The 26,225-nt window shown below is 40.5% G+C and overlaps 1 protein-coding gene across 2 annotated transcripts in view; it reads left to right on the top strand.

Moving 5' to 3' along the window:
• Positions 1-26,225, top strand: part of LOC126270162 (rRNA methyltransferase 3, mitochondrial) — a 78,145-nt gene that overhangs the window by 36,764 nt on the left and 15,156 nt on the right. Inside the window, exon 3 of one of the 2 annotated variants that reach the window (XM_049974049.1) lies at positions 17,064-17,219. The exons of the other annotated variant lie outside the window; for it this stretch is intronic. Coding sequence (XP_049830006.1) covers positions 17,064-17,219 — 156 coding nt within the window. The remainder of the gene's footprint in view (positions 1-17,063; positions 17,220-26,225) is intronic. 2 annotated transcript variants of the gene reach the window in all.

The following is a 26,225-nucleotide window of genomic DNA, read 5'->3' as shown; positions in this document are numbered from 1 at the left end:
GCTTTCTCTAAGTCTACAATTGCTAGAAATGTAGGTCTGCCTTTCCATAATCTATTTTCTAAGATAAGTTGTAGGGTCAATATTGCCTCACATGTTCCAACATTTCTACGGAATCCAAACTGATATTCTCCAAGGTCGGCTTCTACCAGTTTTTCCATTCATCTGTAAAGAATTCATGTTAGTAGTTTGCAGCTGTGGCTTATTAAACTGATAATTCAGTAATTTTCACATCTGTCAACTTCTTTGGGATTGAAATTATTATATTCTTCTTGAAGTCTGAGGGTATTTCGGCTGTCTCATACATCTTGCTTACCAGATGGTAAAGTTTTGTCAGAGCTGGGTCTAACAAGGGTATCAGTAGTTTTATGGAGTGTTGTCTACCCAGGGCCTTGTTTCGACTTAGGTCTTTCATTGCTCTGTCAAGCTCTTTGCGCAGTATCATATCACTCATTTCATCTTCATCTACATCCTCTTCCATTTCCAAAATGTTGTCATCAAGAACATTGCCCTTGTATAGACCGAGCGAGGTGGCGCAGTGGTTAGACACTGGACTCGCATTCGGGAGGACGACGGTTCAATCCCACGTCCGGCCATCCTGATTTAGGTTTCACTCCAGGCAAATGCCAGGATAGTTCCTCTGAAAGGGCACGGCCGACTTCCTTCCCCATCCTTTCCTATCTGATGAGACTGATGACCACGCTGTCTGGTCTCCTTCCCCAAGCAACCAACCAGCCTTGTATAGACCCTCTATATACTTCTTCCACCTTTGTGCTTTCCCTTCTTTGCTTAGAACTGGGTTTCCATCTGAGCTCTTGGTATTCATGCAAGTGGTTCTCTTTTCTCCAAAGGTCTGTTTAATTTTCCTGTAAGCAGTATCTGTCTTACCCCTAGTGATATGCGCCTCTACATCCTTACATTTGTCCTCTAGCCATCCCTGTTTAGCCATTTTGCACTTCCTGTCGATCTCATTTTTTAAACGTTTGTATTCCATTTTGTCTGCTTCATTTACTGCATTTTTGTATTTTCTCCTTTCATCAATTAAATTCAGTATCTCTTCTGTTACCCAAGGATTTCTACTAGCCCTCGTCTTTTTACCTACTTGATCCTCTGCTGCCTTCACTATTTCATCTCTCAAAGCTACCCATTCTTCTTCTACTGTATTTCTTTCCCCCATTCCTGTCAATTGTTCCCTTATGCTCTCCATGAAACTCTGTACAACCTCTGGTTCTTTCAGTTTATCCAGGTCCCATCTCCTTAAATTGCCACCTTTTTGCATTTTCTTCAGTTTTAATCTACAGTTCATAATCAATAGATTGTGGTCAGAGTCCACATCTGCCCCTGGAAATGTCTTACAATTTAAAACCTGGTTCCTAAATCTTTGTCTTACCATTATATAATCTATCTGACACCTTTTAGTATCTCCAGGATTATTCCAAGTATACAACCTTCTTTTATGATTCTTGAACCAAGTGTTAGCTATGAGTAAGTTATGCTCTGTGCAAAATTTTACCAGGCGGTTTCCTCTTTCATTCCTTAATCCCATTCCATATTCACCTACTACATTTCTTTCTCTTCCTTTTCCTACTATCGAATTCCAGTCACCCATGACTATTAAATTTTCATCTCCCTTCACTACCTGAATAATTTCTTTTATCTCAGCATACATTTCATCAATTTCTTTGTCATCTGCAGAGCTAGTTGGCATGTAAACTTGTACTACTGTAGTAGGTGTGGGCTTCGTGTCTATCTTGGCCACAATAAGGCATTCACTATGCTGTTTGTAGTAGCTTACCTACATTCCTATTTTCCTGTTCATTATTAAAGCTACTCCTGCATGACCCCTATTTGATTTTGTACTTATGACCCTGTATTCGCCTGATCAGAAGTCTTGTTCCTCCTGCCACTGAACTTCACTAATTCCGACTGTATCTAACTTTAACCTATCCATTTCCCTTTTTAAATTTTCTAACCTACCTGCATATTTTGGAATATTTTCTGTGTGTGTAAGTAGTAGCATTCTTCACCCACTAAGGAGTTCCGTACTGTCTGTACATTGGCGTCTGTAGTAAATGAACTTTCAGTGCTAAGAGTTGTATTTCACTGATGACTCCGCTTTCAGACTTAGGCTTAAGTGTGGTTATGACATGACGACATGTTTTGGTGAAGACTATGGGTACTTCAAAACATATACAAGCTATGGCTCCAATTAGGCAACATAAAAATTGTTGCCAGCATGGACAGGGACTGGAATGCAACCAGTTGATTATCCCGAGGTCCCTTTATTTAGGTGACCAACGAATTTAAAAAAAAAAAAACAGTGAGACATGTGCACATCAGGCATCCATCAGTGTTTTTTTGGAGATACTGGTCAGGACCTAATGAAATGGCTGAAAGAATTTGACCGAGTCACCAAATACAATGGATGAGATGACATGACGTGTTTGCAAACGTGTACTTTTACTTGCATGGCACAGTCCAGTAGTGTTTCAAGGACAACAGAGGGGAGCAGGATAGCTGGAACAAATTCCAGGATGAACTGAAGAAAAACCGGTCAAGATGGTGCGGATGTTAGCACACTGGACTCGCATTCTGGAGATGGTTCAGACCTGCATCTAGCCATCCTGATTTTGGTTTTCTGTGAGTTTCCTAAATCACTTCAGTCAAATTACAGGATGGTTCCTTTGAAAGGACACAGCTGATTTCCTTCCTCATTCTTCCCTAATTCGAACTTGCGTTCCCTCTAATGACCTTGTCGTTCATGAGACATTAAACACTGATCTCCTCCTCCTCCTCCTCTGAATTCAAGAAAACATTTGGCAGCAATCAGCAACAAGTCAGCTTAGTGGAAGAACAATTGAGTGGGACTCAATGTCGTGGAGAAATGACAGTCCACACAAAGAATGTTTTGGCTCTGGGCCACATTGTGACTCTGAATATCAGAAGACAACAAAATCTCACATATGATGAAAGGAATTGTAAAAGACATGTACCAAGCTTTTCTGGTAAAGGATGTCACAACAGCCAAGAAATCTACATCTCCATTTATACTCCACAACGAACCGAGCGAGGTGGCGCAGTGGTTAGCACACTGGACTCGCATTCGGGAGGACGACGGTGCAGTCCCGTCTTCGGCCATCTTGATTTAGGTTTTCCGTGATTTCCCTAAATCGCTTCAGGCAAATGCCGGGATGGTTCCTTTGAAAGGGCACGGCCAATTTCCTTCCCCATCCTTCCCTCACTCGAGCTTGTGCTCCGTCTCTAATGACCTCGTTGTCGACGGGACGTTAAACACTAATATCCTCCTCCTTTTTATACTCCACAAGCCACTGTAGGGTGTGTGGTGGAGAGTACTTTGTACACCACTGTCACTTCTCTCTTTTTCCTGTTGCGGTTGTGTAGGATTTGTGGGAATAACAATTGCTGGTAAGTCTCTGTGTGGGCTCAAATCTCTATAATTTTATCTTCAAGGTCTTTTCATGAGATAGCTGTAGGAGGAAGCAATATATTGGTTGACTCCTTTAGGAACGTACGTCCGTGGAACTGTAACAGTAGACCACAACATGATGCAAAGTGCCTCTTTGCTGTGTCTGTCACTGTAGTTTGCTGAGCATCTCCATGATACTTTTGCACTTATTAAATGAACCTGTAATAAAATGTGTTGTTCACCTTTGGATCCTCTCTATTTACTCTATCAGTGCTATCTGGTGCAGATTTGCTTACTGATGAGCCTTATACAGGTACTGGTCAAACGAGAGTTTTGTGGATTACCTCCTTTGTTGATAAATTACATTTCCTGAGGATTCTTCCAATGAATATCATTGTGGCATCTGCTTTACTCATGATTAATTTTATGTGATCGTTCCACTTGAGATTGCTGTGTATGCATGCTCTTAGATAGTTTGTGGAAGTGACTGCTTCCAATGATTGTTCAACAATTTTGTAATCATATAATAAAGGGTCATCTAGTGGTGTCAGTGCACTGGGGAAATGCAACTGAAAAATGTTGGGTGAATGAAGTATGAACTCCTGAATGTGGTCCCTGTGTAAGTTGTTTAAGCCCAACATGACCTTACCTCTCTGATATGTCAGGTAATAAGAGAAATGATTTTAGGGTTTATTACAGCCAGATATGTTAGACTGAGTACACGAGAAGTAGCAGCCATGAATGTCAACCTCGTATGGCAGGAGGAAATACAGAATGTTGAAGAAGAGGTGTATCAATCTCTAACATCAGGTCTGCACCACCTGTCAAACACGAACATATGTTACAGCTACAGCTTTCAAATGACAACCCAGCATCTGACCAACACAGGTACAATAACTCCTGCACTAAGTATAACACCTTGCAGAGGAACATTTGGAGAACAGAGGACAAACACAGCTACATTTCTGCTGTGGATGCCCTAGACGCATTTTATGCTACTGCAGAGAAAGAGGAGGAGTGTTCCACAACTACTTTGCTGTAAGGTATAAACCATAGAACAGTCCTGTTCATGCCAGTGAACTGCAGATGATTGTAGTTGACGTGTGTGATGAAGCTCATTGCTGCAGCCTGGATGAGGTCACTTCCTGACATGCTGTAGCCATACCCCATTGTTGTACAGAAGTACCAACTGCTCACCCAGCTGTTAAATTCCTGAAAACTACTTGAGACAACTATCTACGAAGGTGAGGCTGCTACAGATGAAAATTCTCTATTTAGGATGACAGTGTGAGATAATGGGTGACCTGTGGTGCCACTCAGCGGGCTGCAGCCACGTGGTGCCGAACGTTAGCAGGGGTTCAGAGGCCGAGTGGCTGGAAATTCCATGGTGGTGCTGTGTCAATGAAAGAGACTTTTGTATGCCAAGAGTGCCAAAGATTGTGGACTTTGTGAAACCATCATGGCAGACATTTCACAGTTCGTATAGAAATTAATAGTAGCAAGATGAACCATGATACCTCAAAAAGAAACATGTACATTACCATTATTTGCATGACGATTCTGATGGTGCAATCAGATTTTCAATATCTTTATTAGTTTAAAGTTTAGTATCTGACTGTGAACTATACAAGGAACACCCAGCAATGAATTTTCAAAATCTAAACCAGGCTCGTCCAAACTGTGCCCCTGGGGCACCAGCGCCCGCAACCCCCCCCCGGCCAGCGCGCTGGGCGAATTCGTATGTTGCTGCAGTAGCCGAGCCGTGTTGCTTAGCTGGCCGTGCGGACCGCCCGAACGCCAGCCGATAGATATATTTGTTCGCCGTTTTCCCTTCGGGCAGAGGATGTCTCACAAGTGCTTCAACTAGAGCTGATTGACCTACAGTGCCATATCCGCCTGAAGGACCGCTTTCTTATGTGTAACTTCCTAAAACAAAGAACTGTTCATTCCTTGGCGATAAAAATTTGACCAATTGTTTGAGGTTAGCAGTCTCATGAAGTAATGTACCAAGCCTAGACAAAATCGTTTCCTAGAAAAAGAAAAACATGTAAAATGAAACTTCCTGGCAGATTAAAACTGTGTGCCCAACCGAGACTCGAACTCGGGACCTTTGCCTTTAGCAGGCAAGTGCTCTACCATCTGAGCTACCGAAGCATGACTCACGCCCGGCCCTCACAGCTTTACTTCTATCAGCGCAGACTCTGCTGCAGAGTGAAAATCTCATTCTGGGAACGTGTAAAATGTTAATTGTCTTCTTTAACAATGTTGACTGTAAGAATAAAAGTGTTTCATAACCTTAATTCTGTTTTAATACGTTTTCAAACTTTGTCAGTTAAAATTATTACGTACAAAACAGCAAACTAAGGATCCAGTTTCTAAACTCTGGAAAGGGATACAAAAAATTGTAGCACGAACTATAACAAAAAATACTTACTTGTAACTACTAACAGTAAGAATGCGACTCTATGTCCCTTACATAAAATTAATTCTAAAATATAATATTTTGTTTACGTTAGATCTGACCGAGGGACAGTCCAGCGTAGAACAGTGCTGTGCGGTCTCTCTCTCTCTCTCTCTCTCTCTCTCTCTCTCTCTCTCTCTCTCTCTTTCCTGTGGCGACACTAGCGACACACGGTTGCGGACGGGGTGCTGAACTACACGGTCATGCCCCCGCGGGGCACGGGCGCGCTCGCCGGGTGCAGTTCTTGGATGAGCCTGATCTAAACAGTTCATCGGATTTTGTCGATCGCCATGTCTTTAGAAAGCTATTTGTCTAAACTTAAATTGGTATACATTACAGGCATGTAACTTGAATAGTACATGAGTTATTGGAGGTCAAAGTGGCCGATTACTATCGATCACAACAGGCCATAAGTATTCCACAGTTACATGGATAAACAGTAGCAGCATGCTTATAAGTATATTTATTTGTCTGTGTCTTTGCTTATATCTGATATATACTATTCATGAAGAAATTGGTTAAATATTTACTGTGTTTTAGAAAGCACCGAGACATTAGGCTACTGGCCTACCTCTTGTTCTGTTCCTTTGATATATGTTTATTTAATTTGTTTATGTATCTAATAATGTGTGTTACAGCATGTTTATAGTCCAACCATAGGAATATTTATTTAATTTCAAGTTATTTAAATGTAAATCCAGTATTTCAAATGTGTTTCATTATGTTTGTGTGGGGGCGTTGGCTTGAAGACATGGCACGAGCACTCTAGCCAGTCAAAGCGTTCATGAATGGGGAGACTGGACGAAAGCAGGCGAAGAGTTCTGGGCAGGATGGGCAGAGAGTTTGGGATGGTACGGCATGAGGGACACATGGTCATGAGAGAGAGATTTGGAGTGTGGAGCAGTTTGTGCATGGTAGTGAGAGATAAAATACTTTGGAGTGTGGACTTGTGAACTTGTGAGATTTCCGAGGTTTCTATAGTGAAGACATAGTATGCATTTAGAACTGAATATCTCGCAAGCTATGTTGTCGTTCGTAACTACACTACTGGCCATTAAAATTCCTACACCACGGAGATTTCGTGCTACAGTTGCGAAATTTAACCGACAGGAAGAAGGTGCAAATGAATAGCTTTTCAGAGCATTCACACAAGGCTGGTGCCGTTTGCGACACCTACAATGTGCTGACATGAAGAAAGTTTCCAACTGATTTCTCATACACAAACAGCAGTTGACCAGCGTTGCCTGGTGAAAGGTTGTTGTGATGCATCGTGTGAGGAGGAGAAATGTGTATCATCACGTTTCTGACTTTGATAAAGGTCGGATTGTAGCCTATCGCCATTGCGGTTTATCCTTTTGTGACATTGCTGCTCGTATTGGTCGAGATCCAATGACTGTTAGCAGAATATGGAATCGGTGGGTTCAGGAGGGTTAATACGGAACGCCATGCTGGATCCCAACGGCCTCGTATCACTAGCAGTCGAGATGACAGGCATCTTATCCGCATGGCTGTAACGGATCGTGCAGCCATGTCTCGATCCCTGAGTCAACAGATTGGGACGTTTGAAAGACAACAACCATCTGCACAAACAGTTCGACGACTTTTGCAGCAGCATGGTCTATCAGCTCGGAGACCATTGCTCAACGACGAACCTGGGTGCACGAATGGCAAAACGTCATTTTTTCAGATGAATCCAGGTTCTGTTTACAACATTATGATGGCTGCATCCGTGAACGCACATTGGAAACGTGTATTCGTCATCGCCATACTGGCGTATCACCCATCGTGTTGGTATGGGGTGCCATTGGTTGCATGTCTCGGTCACCTCTTGTTCGCATTGACGGCTCTTTGAACAGTGGACGTTCCATTTCAGATGTCTTACGACCCGTGGCTCTACCCTTCATTTGATCCCTGCAAAGACCTACATTTCAGCAGGATAATGCACGGCCGCATGTTGCAGGTCCTGTACAGGACTTTCTGGATACAAAAGATGTTCGACTGCTGCCTTGGCGAGCACATTCTCCAGATCTATCACCAATTGAAAACGTCTGGTCAATGGTGGCCGAGCAAGTGGCTCGTCACAATATGTCAGTCACTACTCTTGATGAACTGTGGTATCGTGTTGAAGCTGCATGGGCAGCTGTACCTGTACACGCCATCCAAGCTCTGTTTGACTGAATGCCCAGGCGTATCAAGGCCGTTATTACAGCCAGAGGTGGTTGTTCTGGCTACTGATTTCTCAGGATCTGTGCACCCAAATTGCGTGAAAAGGTAATCACATGTCAGTTCTAGTATAATATATTTGTCCAATGAATACCGTTTGTCATCTGTAGCAATTTTAATGGCCAGTAATGTAATTATGTGCCGTAGGAATCTATTGTTTTCCTGTTATTCAGCTTATTTCTATTTAATTGCTGGACCAGCGACACCATTAAGTATTTTGCAGAAATATATCACATTCTCAAAAGTACTTCTACTATCATAGAGTCATTAATATAGTACCTGCGGGTTTTGTTTATTGTGATCTTTTATTTATAAATTTCTATGATACATTTGAGATTGCCAAGTGATAGGGAACTTCGACCATCATGGGATTACAACTGCGTACCAACCATAGTTCACTAATCATTTTAACAAAACATTGGCCGATATGACATTTACACATAATGCATTGAGGCAAGACAGTACAGGATAGATACTGTTTCTTCTGCACCATGGTCGTGAGGCTAAAATGATAATGGATGCACTGTTCTCGTTTCAGCCAGATGATACACAGGATGATTATGTTAAATATGCCTTCACCAAGACAGAAGAAGCAAGATAGCTGCCTCATATATGGTCCCTGGACATCCAGAAAAATGACTGAGAATGCTCTAACACCAATTATGGGCCTTTGAGAAACAACCTGTGAAACTTGGTATGGATTTATATGCCTGTGCAGAAAGTGGGAGTATCAGAAAAATAACTTAAAATGATGCTCTGCACCATATCATACCATTTGTCATTGGTCACATATGAAGTGAAGGATTGTGGCCCTTCATCAAAGAGACAGGAATGCAGAGATATTGTCTGTGTCCTCCTTATGAAGCCCTGCTACAGTCCTGAGGCACAGGTTGACTACGGGACTTCTCTGTTAAGCAGACTGGAGGCCTGCTCAGTGTTGGTGAATCTGATGGGAAGGGCTACTTTTTATGCTCATTAGTGAAGATGATGTGACAGCACAGTTCAAATGTGAGGATCCTACAGTGCTACCATATAGAGGACCACTAGATAGAGGATGCTGTAGGTGGCTCCGGTGAGAACTACTGGAACAGTGGGTCACAGCATGCAGTGTGGAGTAGCAGTTGGAATCCCTGGCTGGCATGCTGTGGGTTGCATCACCAGTAAAGATCAGTTGTTTAGTATTGATCATTTCAATGTTTGTGTAAACACCAACATTCTCCATCCAGGTGTCCTTTTGGTGGTAGTTGTTTTCTTCGTTGATGATCGTGCTATCAGATTCGGATTTGGACTCGCTTTTGGTTACAGTGTGATAGCATCTTATGGTAAATTGGTATTGCCCTTTGCTAGACTCTAACAACACTATATAATACTAATTTGGCATGGGAGTTGATAGATTATGCCATGTTAACATGCTTGCAGCCAAGCTCCAGCAGAAGAGTTTGCTGCATTCGGGCTAATGGTATTGTCAAGAGGGTCATTTGTCGCGCTGCACAAATCTTCACCTTCTGCCATGCCACTGTTGAGATGGTATTGTTGTGTGAAATTGTGGGGGGTCGCTCATATTTAGAGATGTCCAAAATGATAGTCCAGTTCAGTAATGTCTTATTTTACTACACCCTAATAGAAAGAGACATTGAGCAATACCAATGTTGTTGTGGTGCAGTAGAAAATTTATCCCAAGAAAACCATTCTTTTTAACACATTTTTCATAATGTGGCTTTTAAAGATAAAGATATTCACAGTTTGTTTTACTGGGCAGTATAAAATTGAAGGAAGTCGAGAACAAACAATTTCCACTACCGTTTAGCATCTTATAGGTCATAATTAACTGATTGACTCTGATGTTATTCAACTGTTGCCTTTGACAGCATGTTGTTCCTGCTCTCCAAAAATTTCCTTCTCAGGTAGTGTCATTAATTGTGTTAATAGCTGTTGCACCAATTACACAGTAATGGTTTTATATATAACATCAAGAGCTGTTGATAAAGCAAGCCTTTATTTGCTACCAGTTTTGACTGAAATCATCATCTTTAAGATACACAAAATTGTTGTGCGGCATTCCTCCTATATTATGAACAGTAAAAATAATAATATAGTAAGTCATTCTGCATCACTGTCATCAAAGATAAATTGCATTTCTACAACTTAATAATCGTAGTACCAAATCCATTTCTACAGGGTGTCCTAGGAGGAATGGCCACTACTCATGGCTATAACAGGAATGCTCGTTTGAAGCAAAAAATCTGACATATGCCCTGTTCTGAATGGTTTCCAAGATAGAACAAATTTGATGTAGTTTTTTTGGGCTATTGGCACACATACAGTTATGATTTTACCTATCCAACCTCCTTGACATTTTATACTAGCCCAATCTACCTCATTGCTTACAACCTCCTTTTTTGGGACATCTTTCTGTCATTAAATTAGCCTGTTGAGCTTGTAGTTGTCCATAGTGTGTTGTGAGTGAAGTAGCACAATGCTGCTGTCCTAATTAGGAAGTGTGCAGAGGTGCTCAGACAAGCAATACAACATGTTCTTCCAAGAGTGCACAAATGGATGAAGTTGACCCTGGGATATTCAAACACTTATTGTGAACTGTATAACAGCTGTAATGTGAAGTGTATGATGATGCTTAGATGTAAATGCATTACAATGCCAATTTTTCAGTTGATACTTTGTAAAACACCTGTTGTAATGTTTACTAATTGTTGTCATGTGTATGTGTGCAAGCCTAACACTGTATTTAATAATGCAGAAAATAAATAACAATATATACTGAGGTGACAAAAGTTATGGGATACCGCCTAATACCATGTCCGACCTCCTTTTGCCTGACGTAGTGCAGCAATTCGATGTGGCATGGACTCAGCAAGTCATTGGGGGTTTCCTGCAGAAATATTGATTCATGCTGGCCCTATAGCTGTCCGTAGTTGCGAAAGTGTTGCCAGTTTAGGATTTTGTCTATGAACTGAGCTGTCACGTATGTCCCATAAATGTTTAAGGGGATTCATGTTGGGAGATCACGGTGGCCAAATCGTTTGCTTGAATTGTCCAGAAAGTTCTTCAAAACAATTGTGCCCTGGTGACATGGCACATGGTTGCTTGGGAGCATGAAGTCCATGAACAGTGACAAGTGGTGTCCAAGTAGCTAAACATAACATTTCCTGTCAATGATTTTTTCAGTGGGACCAGAGTACTCAGTCCATTCTACACTCCTGGAAATGCAAAAAAGAACACATTAACACCGGTGTGTCAGACCCACCATACTTGCTCCGGACACTGCGAGAGGGCTGTACAAGCAATGATCACACGCACGGCACAGCGGACACACCAGGAACCACGGTGTTGGCCGTCGAATGGTGCTAGCTGTGCAGCATTTGTGCATCGCCGCCGTCAGTGTCAGCCAGTTTGCCGTGGCATACGGAGCTCCATCGCAGTCTTTAACACTGGTAGCATGCCGCGACAGCGTGGACGTGAACCGTATGTGCAGTTGACGGACTTTGAGCGAGGGCGTATAGTGGGCATGCGGGAGGCCGGGTGGACGTACCGCCGAATTGCTCAACACGTGGGGCGTGAGGTCTCCACAGTACATCGATGTTGTCGCCAGTGGTCGGCGGAAGGTGCACGTGCCTGTTGACCTGGGACCGGACCGCAGCGACGCACGGATGCACGCCAAGACCGTAGGATCCTACGCAGTGCCGTAGGGGACCGCACCGCCACTTCCCAGCAAATTAGGGACACTGTTGCTCCTGGGGTATCGGTGAGGACCATTCGCAACCGTCTCCATGAAGCTGGGCTACGGTCCCGCACACCGTTAGGCTGTCTTCCGCTCACGCCCCAACATCGTGCAGCCCGCCTCCAGTGGTGTCGTGACAGGCGTGAATGGAGGGACGAGTGGAGATGTGTCGTCTTCAGCGATGAGAGTCGCTTCTGCCTTGGTGCCAATGATGGTCGTATGCGTGTTTGGCGCCATGCAGGTGAGCGCCACAATCAGGACTGCATACGACCGAGGCACACAGGGCCAACACCCGGCATCATGGTGTGGGGAGCGATCTCCTACACTGGCCGTACACCTCTGGTGATCGTCGAGGGGACACTGAATAGTGCACAGTACATCCAAACCGTCATCGAACCCATCGTTCTACCATTCCTAGACCGGCAAGGGAACTTGCTGTTCCAACAGGACAATGCACGTCCGCATGTATCCCGTGCCACCCAACGTGCTCTAGAAGATGTAAGTCAACTACCCTGGCCAGCAAGATCTCCGGATCTGTCCCCCATTGAGCATGTTTGGGACTGGATGAAGCGTCGTCTCACGCGGTCTGCACGTCCAGCATGAACGCTGGTCCAACTGAGGTGACAGGTGGAAATGGCATGGCAAGCCGTTCCACAGGACTACATCCAGCATCTCTACGATCGTCTCCATGGGAGAATAGCAGCCTGCATTGCTGCGAAAGGTGGATATACACTGTACTAATGCCGACATTGTGCATGCTCTGTTGCCTGTGTCTATGTGCCTGTGGTTCTGTCAGTGTGAACATGTGATGTATCTGACCCCAGGAATGTGTCAATAAAGTTTCCCCTTCCTTGGACAATGAATTCACGGTGTTCTTATTTCAATTTCCAGGAGTGTATGTAAACATAGCCCATACTATTATGGAGCCATCACCAGCTTGCACAGTGCCTTGTTGACAACTTGGGCCCATGGCTTTGTGGGGTCTGCACCACAATTGATCCCTACCATCAGCTCTTACAAACTGAAATTGGGACTCATATGACCAGCCACAGTTTTCCAGTGATCTAGGTTCCAACTGATATGGCCTTGAGCCCAAGAGAGGTACTGCAGGTGATGATGTGCTGTTAGGAAAGGCACTCGTGTTAGTCATCTGCTGTTGTACCCATTAACATGAGATTTCACTGCACTGTCACAATGAATGTGTTTGTTGTAATCCCACGTTGATTTCTGTGGTGTTTTCACACAGTGTTGCTTTTCTGTTAGCACTTACAACTCTACACAAACGACACTGCTGTTTATCGTTAGGTTACGGCTGTCGGGCACTGTGCCCATGGAGAGAGGCACACTCTTGGGCCAACTACCATTCAGCATTCAAAGTCTGTTAATTCCTATCATGCAGCCACAATCACATTGGAATTCTTTTCACATGAGTACAAATGATAGCTCCTCCAATGGACTGCCCTTTTACACCTTGTCTACACGATACTACCATAATCTGAGTATGTGCATATCGCTATCCCATGGCATTTGTCATCTCTGTGTACATTGAATGTGTTCTAAATTGGAAACTATTTGGGAGAGGGCACATATCAGTATCAAGTTTTTTTTTTTTTCTCAAATGATCATTTCTTTCATATCCCTGAATGCTGACCATTCCTCCTGGGACACCCTGTATATTCCCTGCTGCTATGCGTAGTGCACTCTACTTACTGGTTAACTGAACAGCCGATTTCTCTAAATGTCAAATGTTTATTGAAAGTATGATCATATGGGGTATCAAGTGACTGGGTTGAAGACTTTTTGATAGGGAGGATGCAACATTTTATCTCGGATGGAGAATCAGCGTCATGTGTAGAAGTAACTTCAGGTGTTCCCTTGCTGTTCATGTTGTATATTAATGATCTTGTGGACAATATTAATAGCAACCTCAGACCTCATACAGATGATGCAGTTATATAATGAAGTACTGTCTGAAAGAAGCTGCATAAATATCCAGTCAGATCTTGACAAGATTTCAAAGTGGTGCAAAGATTGGCAATTTGGTTTAAATGTTCAGAAATCCAAAATTGTGGACTTCCAAAATTGAGGGGTGGGGGTGGGGGTGAGGGTGGGGGTGGGGGTGGGGGAGCAAACCCAAAACTATGACTATAATATCAGTTAGTTACAGCTGGAATCAGCCAACTCGTACAAGTACCTGGCTGTAGCACTTTGGAGGGATATGAAATGGAATGATCACATAGGCTCAGTCATGGATAAAGCAGGTGGTACACTTTGGTTTAGTGGTGGAATACTGGAGAGGTACAATCAATCTGCAAAGGATATTGCTTACCGATCACTCGTTTGACCCATTCTAGAATACTGCTCAAGTGTGTGGGACCTGTGACAAATAGGACTAACAAAGGATATTGAGTGTATACAGAGAAGGGTGGCATGAATAGTCACAGGTTTGTTTGTTTCAAAGAAAAGCATCACTCACATGCTGAAGAAACTGAGCTGGCAGACTCCTGATGATAGATGTAAATTATCCTGAGAAAGTCTACTGACAAAGATTTAAGAACTGGCTTTATATGATGACTCTTGGAATATACCACAACCTCTATGCATCACACACATAGGAATTGTGAGCACAACATTAGAATAATTACAGCAAGCATGGATACATTCAAACATTCATTCTTCCTGCACCCCATACATGAATGGAATGGGAAGAAACCTTATACAATGAGATGTACCCTCTTGACATGAATTTCACAGTGGTTTGCTTAGTATAAATGTAGGTGTAGATGTAGATGTAGATGTAGAAATAGGCTGTTGTATAAATATTTCATACTAATTAATGATTCTGGTTCCCAGAAAGAAATTTTCATGTTTCAGTTTTGGGTTGCTGTTTCTCTTGTTACATAATGTTCCATTACATCTAGGTCATATGAGTGGGCACAGTTTTTTCAGAGCTACAGAATTACAAAGCTGGTCTATATTTTCACATATCCTTCATTCAAGAGGGTTCATCAGATGTAAAAAAAAAGAAAAAAAAAAAACACCAGACACATGACCCACATGTACTGTTTCTTTTTGTATGATACGATAGAATTTTATTCTGAGACTCGTACCTTTGTTTTCATAGAATTCATAGTCTTTCATTGTATTTGTGTTTCTTGTTTTTGATACACTGCCTGAAAAATATGAGAGTATGATAAAGTTATTGATTTGTCAATGCAGAGCTTCTTAGCAGTAGCTTTTCTGCCTGAATGATCTTTGCGATAACAACATTATTTATATTAATGGAGAAAAAATGTGTGCACAATTTGCATGTGTATTGTACATATTCTTTGTATATTTGTGGATTTAATTTTAATTCTCAGTGTATTGTAGGGTGACTGCAGATTTTAGGTACCATATTTACTCGAATCTAAGCCGCACTTGAATCTAAGCCGCACCTGAAAAATGAGACTCGAAATCAAGGAAAAAATTTTCCTGAATCTAAGCCACACCTGAAATTTGAGACTTGTGATTCAAGCGGACGGATAAGTTTTAGGCCACACCTCCAAATCGAAACAAAGTTGGACCATTGTAATATGACACACAATTTAGGTCGAATAAGTGACGATACAGCTGCAGTAGTTTGGTTCGAGTCGTAAGGTTAGCAGTTACCAGGTAGCCATCGCTATGTGTCAGGCGCTCCATCCGTATTTATATGGGTACTCTTCATTTTTCACGTGCTTTGACTGGATTGAATTGACTGCTTATTTTTCTTTGATCTGATAAGTGCCGCTCTCTTTGTTATAGGTGTTTACGTCAATCTAAGCTGAAAATGCATTACTGCACTATGTCATGAATTGTTTGTCACATTCTGGTAATGAGTGTTTACGGCCTGTCGCCGCTCGCGGCATGGCTTTGGCTTGCTTTTGTGCGTGCTACCGCCACTTTTTTAAAAAAAGAGAGGAATTGTCTCATTAGCAAAACAATGGCAAGAGACTGCTATTTGTTGTTACTTACACTGCTGCTTTCTTTGATAATGATCAACAAATAATAGGCTGTGTATGATAGAAGACGTTCTGAATGAGAGTTTAGCGAAAATTTTTCCCTGTTTGAAAATTTTGGAGACGCCTCTTTAGTGCATTATGTTCTGCACAGAAATTAGAGTGATCTTAGAATTAAAAATCTAGTCAATTGCCGTGCTTCAATTCTGACTGTATCACTATTAGGCATAAGAATAATACGAATATAAACATGACATGTTATGTATATTCTTCTGCGTTTGCTGTTGTCTCACTCTAGTTCGTAGTTTATTAGACAGACAGGATTTAAATGAGATAGCAGCAAACACGAAAGAATACATGGCAAAATGTTTATATTAGTATTATTCTTATGGTGAAGAGAATACTGCGTGTGATTCACAATTCATAAAAGTTCCTATTAGCAACCATCTCTTCTTATAGGTAGGAAAAAATTCAGAACGTAGAGTTGGCCATAGTGACGAACATCCCAAACAGTCTTGCCAGTTGGATTTTCGTAGTTCATTGAAATGCTGCTACATTCGGAATTTGTATTTACTTCGTTAGATAATGTATGAAAATGCAGTGGTCGAAAAAAGCTCGTCTTCAACTTTCTTTTTTAATTTTTTTTACTGACTCAGAGGTTTTGGTGCCAGTATTTATCTTTGTGCCTGCAAAGCATGCATGTGTAGCGCTACATATATTCGACGGCAGAAGTTAGTTGTGGCGGCACCTACCAACATTTTTCAGAACGTTCGCTTACTCAATTCTAAGCTGCAGGCGGTTTTTTGGATTACAAAAAACGGAAAAAAAGTGCGGCTTAGATTCGAGTAAATATGGCAAACAGATTAAGGAAAATATCAACAAACAACATCTACACTGCATAACGTGCCAGGACATCATTGTTAATATGCCATGCTTCCCTGATTTTAAACGCTCTTTAACTGTCCACACTATCCCTATGTGTCATATTGTGTGTCTTCTTCTTCCTTTATTTTCATTTTCTTGTGACAGGCTGATAGATGAATGAGTCAGTTCTTGTGGAAAATGATATTTCACTGAAGTTCAGTGTTTTTAGGTAGGTTGTTTAAAGGGTTTTGTAGAACTGAAATTTGAGTCATAGGAAGATTCATCCATTGCATCATTCAGATTGAAAAAAAATTACAGTCAGTTACTCCCAAAGTTGTTATGTTTTATGTTCAATTTTATTTATTTTTCACTTAGGATTATTCGAGATATCGAATATATTAAGGCAGACCCCAGCAGAGAACTCATTGCCAATTACAATAATCTGTGATAATGTCAGAGATCCTGGAAACATGGGCTCTGTGCTGAGAATTGCTGCTGCTGCTGGTTGTGAGAAGGTCATTTTAACAAAAGGTATGTATTCTTTTACATAATGTTCACGTGTGAGTCAGATATACCGGTATATAAAATATGCAGTCAGGTAGTTAACTTCCATTTTACATATTGCTGGCAATGTAATGTGACTGTTACAGTATTCATAGATTAGTAAGAATATTGAAACTCTGTGAGCTGGAGGAATTTCATTCAAAGATTGTTATTTTGATTTGTCAATTTTTCAGTTCTCATAGTTATTTTACTGTGAAACAATAATTTTACAAACACTCAGTTGAGTTATTGGTGACTCACTGACTATAATTCACACCCCTGTATTGTGTGCAAAATTAACATTGCTTATTATTGCTGTTGATAAAGAGTTAAGCTCATTGCTATATTTGTCTTTGCTTCCAGAGACAGTACTTAGTCCTTTAACTTTAAGAAATTGTATAATTGGAATGTAATTGATTCTAGTATGATACTATTACCACACATTTTATATGAAAATAAAGACAGTGAAAATAAGTGAGTAATTTTGGATTATTTGTAAGAAGTCCTTGAGTTGTGATGAGTGAGTGAAGTAAAAAAAAAAGAGACGGTCACGCAGAACAACACTTGTAACAGTATATGTTCTCATTTATAGCCACTGGCTGTATATCTGAAAACTTTTTACTTTAATAAAGCAAACCAAGAATAATGGAATGTAGTCGAATTATGTCAGGCGATGCTGAGGGAATTAGATTCGGAAATGAGACACTTAAAGTAATAAAGGAGTTTAGCTATTTGGGGAGCAAAATAACTGATGATGGTCGAAGTAGAGGGGATACAAATTGTAGACTGGCAATGGCAAGGAAAGCGTTTCTGAAGAAGAGAAAGTTGTTAGCATCGGGTATAGATTTAAGTGTCAGGAAGTCGTTTCTGAAAGTATTTGTATGGAGTGTAGCCATGTATTGAAGTGAAACATGGACGATAAATAGTTTGGACAAGAAGAGAATAGAAGCTTGCGAAATGTGGTGCTACAGAAGAATGCTGAAAATTAGATGGGTAGATCACATAGCTAATGAGGAGGTATTGAATAGAATTGGGGAGAAGAGGAGTTTGTGGCACAACTTGACAAGAAGAAGGGACCGGTTGGTAGGACATGTTCTGAGGCATCAAGGGATCACAAATTTCGCATTTGAGGGCAGTGTGGAGGGTAAAAATCGTAGAGGGAGACCAAGAGATGAATACACTAAGCAGATTCAGAAGGATGTAGGTTGCAGTAGGTACTGGGAGATGAAGGAGCTTGCACAGGATAGATTAGGCATGGAGAGCTGCATCAAACCAGTCTCAGGACTGAAGACCACAACAACAACAACAACAACAACAACTGTTTGCGGGACTCTTCCTTCTTCTGTCAAACGTCTTCTGTGTAATGTTATCATCATCTGATCCTATTGTACTTTTATGCCATGAAAAGGACGTTAAATAATTTTCTGGATTCTGGATAGTAGCAAGAAATAATATTGTTGCATAGTATGAATGATTCACAAATAGCATATGTACTATCCACACAGTCCTATGAAGCACAGAAACCTTAGTTGACCTAGGTGTTCTCCTTAGATTCAGAGCTGAGGCATCTTGTGCACACTTTCTTGAAATGATATACTATTAGTCTAACACTAGATTAAACCAGGAGAGGTGCTTGCAAAGACCACAGAGAGTTTTTGTAGACTCTCACTCACAGTAGTTTGATGTGCTAATTTGTATTGAGGCAAATGTGACAGAAAGATGAGTTTCTTATAGGATATCTGCCAATGAAATTACAGATGTTATCAATTCTTGCACCAGTCATACAATGGGGAGCCAAAAGATAGAACAGTATTCCTTTCCTGTGGGTGGAGTGGCCATAAAAATGGGTTCTTCTGCTAGCTACCTCTAGAACACACTGTTTAAATCTGTTGACCATCCATCATCGGTGTGGAAATGTCAGTTAGGTTGAAGTGTTTGTTTTTATAAACACTGTTTTATGTGTTTGAGAATTTTGCTGTTGTGAAAAAGTCAAGGCAATATGAACAACTAATTACAGATACTTTTTTCTGATGTTACAAGTATGAGACATAACCCGAGGAGCAACTTAATTAGATGAAGACTACATCATTACACTACTGAAAAAAAAGCAGGATGGATGAAAACAAACAGGAGTATATGCATTGTTTCTTTTTTTATCTTTATGTTTATTTTTTTTTTTTTTACCTGATGGAAGGAATGGGGAAAGGATGGCTAGCTGGCTGGAAGAAAGGGAGAGGGTCTAACATCCATTTGCTAATGAGAGGAATCTGACATTAAGGAAATTATCTACCATTAATTTAAGCTACCACAGTTAACCAACACTACTTCTTTCAAATGCTAAAATGAATGTAAGAGGCATGTGGAACAGCTGTCCTACACTGTGGAGTCAAATGATGGATCGTTCAACTCAACAATACTACTGGTCATGTAGCATTAACCATAGCCATATTAACATATTTTCCATAATGCTTATTACCAAGGGGTGTGATGGCATGTGGGCACTGTACACCCAATCCAAAAATAAATAAATAAATTGTTAATTGTTGTTGGGTTGTAGTAACAGTATATGTTTTAAAGAGATACTGTTGTGTAAGAAAGGTCCAGAACCTGAAAATATCTTTTATCGCCTCCTTAGTGATTTCAATGGCACTTGCAATATCGTGTTGCACTGATTGTGTGTGGGGGGAGGGGGGACATTTTATTGCCCACTGTAAAATAAATACAAAATTTGTTACTTTTTGTTGACTTTACTCACAACATACTTTTTAAAGAGATAGCAATGGGTACGGTCCTGAACCTGAAAATACTGCCTTTTCAAAATATTGTTACATTCCATCCTTGATTATCCATTGTTGACTACTGAATATCACATTCACTGGGAAAGTGACATCAACTATTAAGACTTAAAAAGTTAAATTTAACTTAAAAATTTAAAAAAAAAATGTGTAATTGGATAGAAGAACTCATATATTTTTAAAGGTTGGCATAAAGTAATGCCCTTGCTCCCCCCCCCCCCCCCCCCCTTATTATTGCGAGGGTTAAGTGCCAGGTATGTTTTTGACCAAAATTAAAATAAAACTTGTTTTGCAACCCACTGTACTCCCTGGAGGTGACCCCAGTGACTTGCTTGTTCACATAATGAAAAGAGAAACATTTCAGACCACTGAATAGGTGAAAGGTAAATTGCCAAACTCATAAATCAGTATCTACAATAGCAAGTAGTCTGACCTAACCAGCCTTCTGCATGGATCCTGTTTGGTCAGCAATTTTTAAAGTCTCTGTGATAGAGGCGCATAACGGATAAACTGATCACTCCTGTCCCTTCTGCCTGCAAGAAAGGAATATTCTAATTTTGTGATGTCTTGGCACGTATAGTGAGCAGTGAAACTGGAATAATAAACTTTATACATTGATTTGCAACAAATTTTAAGAATGAAGCATACACACTCGTATATGTTGATATTCCAATCTGGACTTGCTATTGTTTCATATATGAATAAATAATGATTTTGGTGACTGATTCATGTTCTCACTTAAACATAGGTTGAGACAAGGGTTGAACATTGTTTAAAAAAATGCATCTACATTATGAACAAAGATCCTTCTGTCTGTGTGCAAGATGTTGTCATTAGCTTTTGAATGTAGCAACATGAAGCTAAATTAAAATTTTGGCCCTCTGCCTTGTTCTTTCCTACTACTTACCCCTAAGAAAGCATGATGTCTAGGAGTGTTGGAGAATAAACAGAGTTCATGGTCTTTTCTGTCTGTGACTTTTCTGTCTGTGGCTTTTCTGCCTGTGGCTTTTCTGTATTCTCCACAGTGAAAAGAGGCTCTAAAGATAAACATTGTCCTGACAGAAAAGAGATGAAACAAAAATAACTGAACACATGAAACAATGTATATGAAAACACACACTCACCCTAACTGAGTTTCTGCTTGGATGATGACTCATCAACTGATACAAAATCACTTTAATAGATGCACCTAACAGATAATCCTGTACTACTACACCTCTGCATGCAGAAAAGGAATTCTGCTTGTTTGATTCTTCTGCCACCAAACACATTAAATGTTGGGTTAGCCAGACCCCAATCTGGGGTAGGATTCATGATACTTACTGCCAGAAGTTTGTCTTGAGAGAGTTGTTCTTCAATGATTTGCAGATTGCTTCAAATATCTCAGCATTTTCTTGCTATTGGCTAGATAGTTCCTCTGGGACCGTGTCTCTTTGGAAATATTGCTTTACTGCTTGGCTACCGGTGAAATTTGAATGCTTTGGAACCTGATAAACTAAGAAACAAGAAACTAATCTTACCAAGAAACACATCTATACTGCATTTGGAAGGATCTAAATTTTGCTTTGGCTTCCAGGTGTTAGTCAGGCCAACAGTTTTTAAATCTTTCTGGGAAATTGTGGAGGAGCTTAGAAGGAAAATACTGGATACTGACTAGGATGCATATGTCTGAAACAATATCTTTGTGGCAGAGATATTGTTTCTGGGTTCTCTTTGTGAGGACCTTGACACAATTGTGTTGCCCTCTGATAAAGACTGTGTTGTGTTTCTCCTACTCTCTATTATAGTCTCACCACTGATCTGGGCAAAAGGTTGGATAGAAAATCAGAATGCCCTCCTCAAAAAAACCTTTTTTTTGCAGAAAAACTAAAGAAAACTGTACTTTCTATTCTGCACAATCCAACCAGCAGAATTTTGTACCTCTGTGCTGAAAGTCTCGTGATTTACCCAAACATAAAAATACACTTTGTTCATTGGTGCACAGGGACCATGCAGTCTTGGATCCTGAAAGTCAGCCAGCTAAATTATCTTACATAAAGTATATCCTTTGCAGAACATTTACAGTGAGCAACAGATTGGATTCACTCTGCACTATAATATTTGGAAGACAATGAGACTGGAAGAAGGACCCTGCATCAGTAGAATGTGGAGGAAGTATTTGAAACAAAAGTGATCTCACTTTGAAAAAAACCTAATCTGAAGTATATTTTCTAGTCTCTCTTTGAAATCAAAGTTCTTCCATGTTTCATCAAGGTGGTTATGTCTACACAAGACATACGTCTATTGTGTCCCCTGTGGTTGTGGCTTCGCATGTGTTGGTCAGATCGTCCTGACCAAAGTATTGAATATGTGTCAGGCATGCATAGAACAGCCATGCATATCAGTTGTTGCTGAATGTTGCGTTGAAACTGGCCATCCCTCGGAGTGCTTGAATACGAAAATTTCAGCCTTCACTTCTATCCATTAGGACAATGTTCTAAGGGAATCAACTGAGATTAAGTTAGCATGTGACATTATAAACAGGGTGGAGTTGTGTTGCATAAACTGTGTGTGGGATACTATTCTCCTTGTTGAACTACAGAAAACTGAATGAGCACATTCCTTCATTGCGTTAGTGTTTACTAGTGGTAATATTTTGGTGGTGGTTGCCTCTGTTTGGCAGGTGGTGACAGCGTCTCTTGTACATAGTTTGGCTTCGTGCATGCTCATGGGAAAAATATTTTGTTTAACAGGGGACGCTCATTTCAGGTATGTGACAATATGCACGTTGAGCCATTGAATAAGAGATATTAGTTGCTGTGCTGGTAGAAGTGCTCCTCTTCCCACAGCAAATGTAATAGTTCCACTAATGATGGGTCTGGAATATCATCAACTTGCTGTTTGGTATGACAGTTGAGTGTAGGATGGGTAATGTTCACAATATCATTGTATTTGATCATGGGCAAGTAGTGTGTACCCATCTCACTCAAAACTCCTAGCCTTTGGTGGTACTAGGCTTTTCATATGCAACTGTTTCATTGATGTACAGTGATAGTGACAGTCAGTGCTGTCACAGGCTACTACCATGGCCACCAATATATTGATCACAATTCACTGTCTACTACTGTAGACGGGGGAGTGGATAGATGATAGTGCAGCAAATCATCTGCCAATTGACTGCTGATTGATAACAATGACCAGTGAGATTAGATTAGATTAGTTTTTCGTTCCATAGATCCGTGCCTCATCCTTGTGGATGTGGAACATATCAAGTTTTTTTTTAAAGCTGAAATAAGAATACTAATAGTATGAATATACACAATACATCATTTGTTTCTATTAAAAAATTCATCAATGTAGTAGGAGGAGTTGGCCACTAGTAAGTCTTTCAGGCTCCTTTTAAACTGATCGTTATTTGTAACTAATTTTTTTTTGTTTGCTGGCAAATTATTTGAAGATGAGTGTTCCTGAGTAGTGGACCTCTTTTTGAACTAAAGTAAGTGCTTTTAAGTCCTTGTGCAGATAATTTTTGTTCCTGGTATTGTATGTATGAACTGAGCTGTTTGTTGGAAAAAGAAATATATTATTTAGGACAAATTTCATTAAGGAATAAATATACTGAGAGGCAGTAGTTAGTATGCCCAGTTCTTTGAACAGGTTTCTACAGGACGCCCATGAATTTACTCCACAAATAAGGCGTATTACACGCTTTTGGACTCAAAAACTTTTGTTTGACTTGAAGAGTTACCCCAAAATATTATACCATATGACATTATGGAATGAAAGTAGGCAAAGTATGCAAGCTTTTTCATTTTTATGACACTTATGTCAGCTAACACTCGAATTGCAAATACAGATTTGTTAAGGTGTTTCTGCGGTTCAGTGGTATGCTCCTCCCAACTGAATTTATTATCAAGTTGTAATCCCAGGAACTTAAGACTGTCAACCTCTTCTGTCTGCTCTTCTTCATACTTTATGCATATGCTGGGTGGAAACCTCTTACAGGTTCTGAATTGCATATAGTGAGTCTTTTCAAAGTTTAATGTCAGTGAGTTGGCTTTAAACCATTTATTAATATCCATGAAAATATCATTAGCAGATCTTTCTAGAACTACACTCGGCGTACTATTTATTGCAATACTTGGGTCATCTGCAAACACAATGAACTCTGCTTCTGGCAGTGTAACTGATGAGAAATAATTAATCTACACAAGAAAAAGCAATGGTCTTAAGATGGATCCTTGTGGGACACCACATGTAATTTCTTCCCATTCTGATGATGACTGATGACTTATTTCAGTAGTCCCTTGCACTGACACCTTTTGTTTCCTGTTAGTGAGGTATGACTTGAACCATTTTGCAGCACTGCACATGACACCATTGTTGTTGTTGTGGTCTTCAGTCCTGAGACTGGTTTGATGCAGCTCTCCATGCTACTCTATCCTGTGCAAGCTTCTTCATCTCCCAGTACTTACTGCAACCTACATCCTTCTGAATCTGCTTAGTGTATTCATCTCTTGGTCTCCCTCTACGATTTTTACCCTCCACGCTGCCCTCCAATGCTAAATTTGTGATCCCTTGGTGCCTCAAAACATGTCCTACCAACTGTTCCCTTCTTTTTGTCAAGTTGTGCCACAAACTCCTCTTCTCCCCAATTCTATTAATACCTCCTCATTAGTTATGTGATCTACCCATCTAATCTTCAGCATTCTTCTGTAGCAACACATTTCGAAAGCTTGTATTCTCTTCTTGTCTAAACTATTTATCATCCATGTTTCACTTCCATACATGGCTACACTCCATACAAATACTTTCAGAAACGACTTCCTGACACTTAAATCTATATTCGATGTTAACAAATTTCTCTTCTTCAGAAACGCTTTCCTTGCCATTGCCAGTCGACATTTTGTATCCTCTCTACTTTGACGATCATCAGTTATTTTGCTCCCCAAATAGCAAAACTCCTTTACTACTTTAAGTGTCTCATTTCTTAATCTAATTCCCTCAGCATCACCTGATTTAATTTGACTACATTCCATTATCCTCGTTTTGCTTTTGTTGATGTTCATCTTATACCCTCCTTTCAAGACACTATCCATTCCGTTCAACTGCTCTTCCAACTCCTTTGCTGTCTCTGACAGAATTACAATGTCATCAGCGAATCTCAAAGTTTTTATTTTTTCTCCATGAATTTTAATACCTACTCCGAATTTTTCTTTTGTTTCCTTTAATGCTTGCTCAATGTACAGATTGAATAACATCGGGGAGAGGCTACAACCCTGTCTCACTCCCTTCCCAACTACTGCTTTCCTTTCATGCCCCTCGACTCTTATAACTGCCATCTGGTTTCTGTACAAATTGTAAATAGCCTTACGCTCCCTGTATTTTACCCCTGCCACCATCAGAATTTGAAAGAGAGTATTCCAGTTAACATTGTCAAAAGCTTTCTCTGAGTCTATAAATGCTAGAAATGTAGGTTTGCCTTTTCTTAATCTTTCTTCTAAGATAAGTCGTAAGGTTAGTATTGCCTCACATGTTCCAACATTCCTGCGGAATCCAAACTGATCTTCCCCAAGGTCTGCTTCTACCAGTTTTTCCATTCGTCTGTAAAGAATTTGTGTTAGTATTTTGCAGCTGTGACTTATTAAACTGATAGTTCGGTAATTTTCACATCTGTCAACACCTGCTTTCTTTGGGATTGGAATTATTATATTCTTTTGAAGTCTGAGGGTATTTTGCCTGTCTCATACATCTTGCTCACCAGATGGTAGAGTTTTGTCATGACTGGATCTCCCAAGGCCGTCAGTAGTTCTAATGGAATGTTGTCTACTCCCGGGGCCTTGTTTCGACTCAGGTTTTTCAGTTCTCTTCACGCAGTATCTTATCTCCCATTTCGTCTTTATCTACATCCTCTTCCATTTCCATAATATTGTCCTCAAGTACATCACCCTTGTGTAAACCCTCTATATACTCCTTCCACCTTTCCGCCTTCCCTTCTTTGCTTAGAACTGGGTTTCCATCTGAGCTCTTGATATTCATACAAGTGGCTCTCTTTTCTCCAAAGGTCTCTTTAATTTTCCTGTAGGCAGTATCTATCTTACCCCTAGTGAGATAAGCTTCTACAGCCTTACATTTGTCCTCTAGCCATCCCTGCTTAGCCATTTTGCACTTCCTGTCAATATCATTTTTGAGACATTTGTATTCCTATTTGCCTTCTTCA

This window comes from Schistocerca gregaria, chromosome 1, assembly GCF_023897955.1.
Source record: "Schistocerca gregaria isolate iqSchGreg1 chromosome 1, iqSchGreg1.2, whole genome shotgun sequence".
Taxonomy (NCBI): domain Eukaryota; kingdom Metazoa; phylum Arthropoda; class Insecta; order Orthoptera; family Acrididae; genus Schistocerca; species Schistocerca gregaria.
Note: the sequence above shows the minus strand (reverse complement) of the source record. Positions and strands in the feature narration are given on the sequence as shown.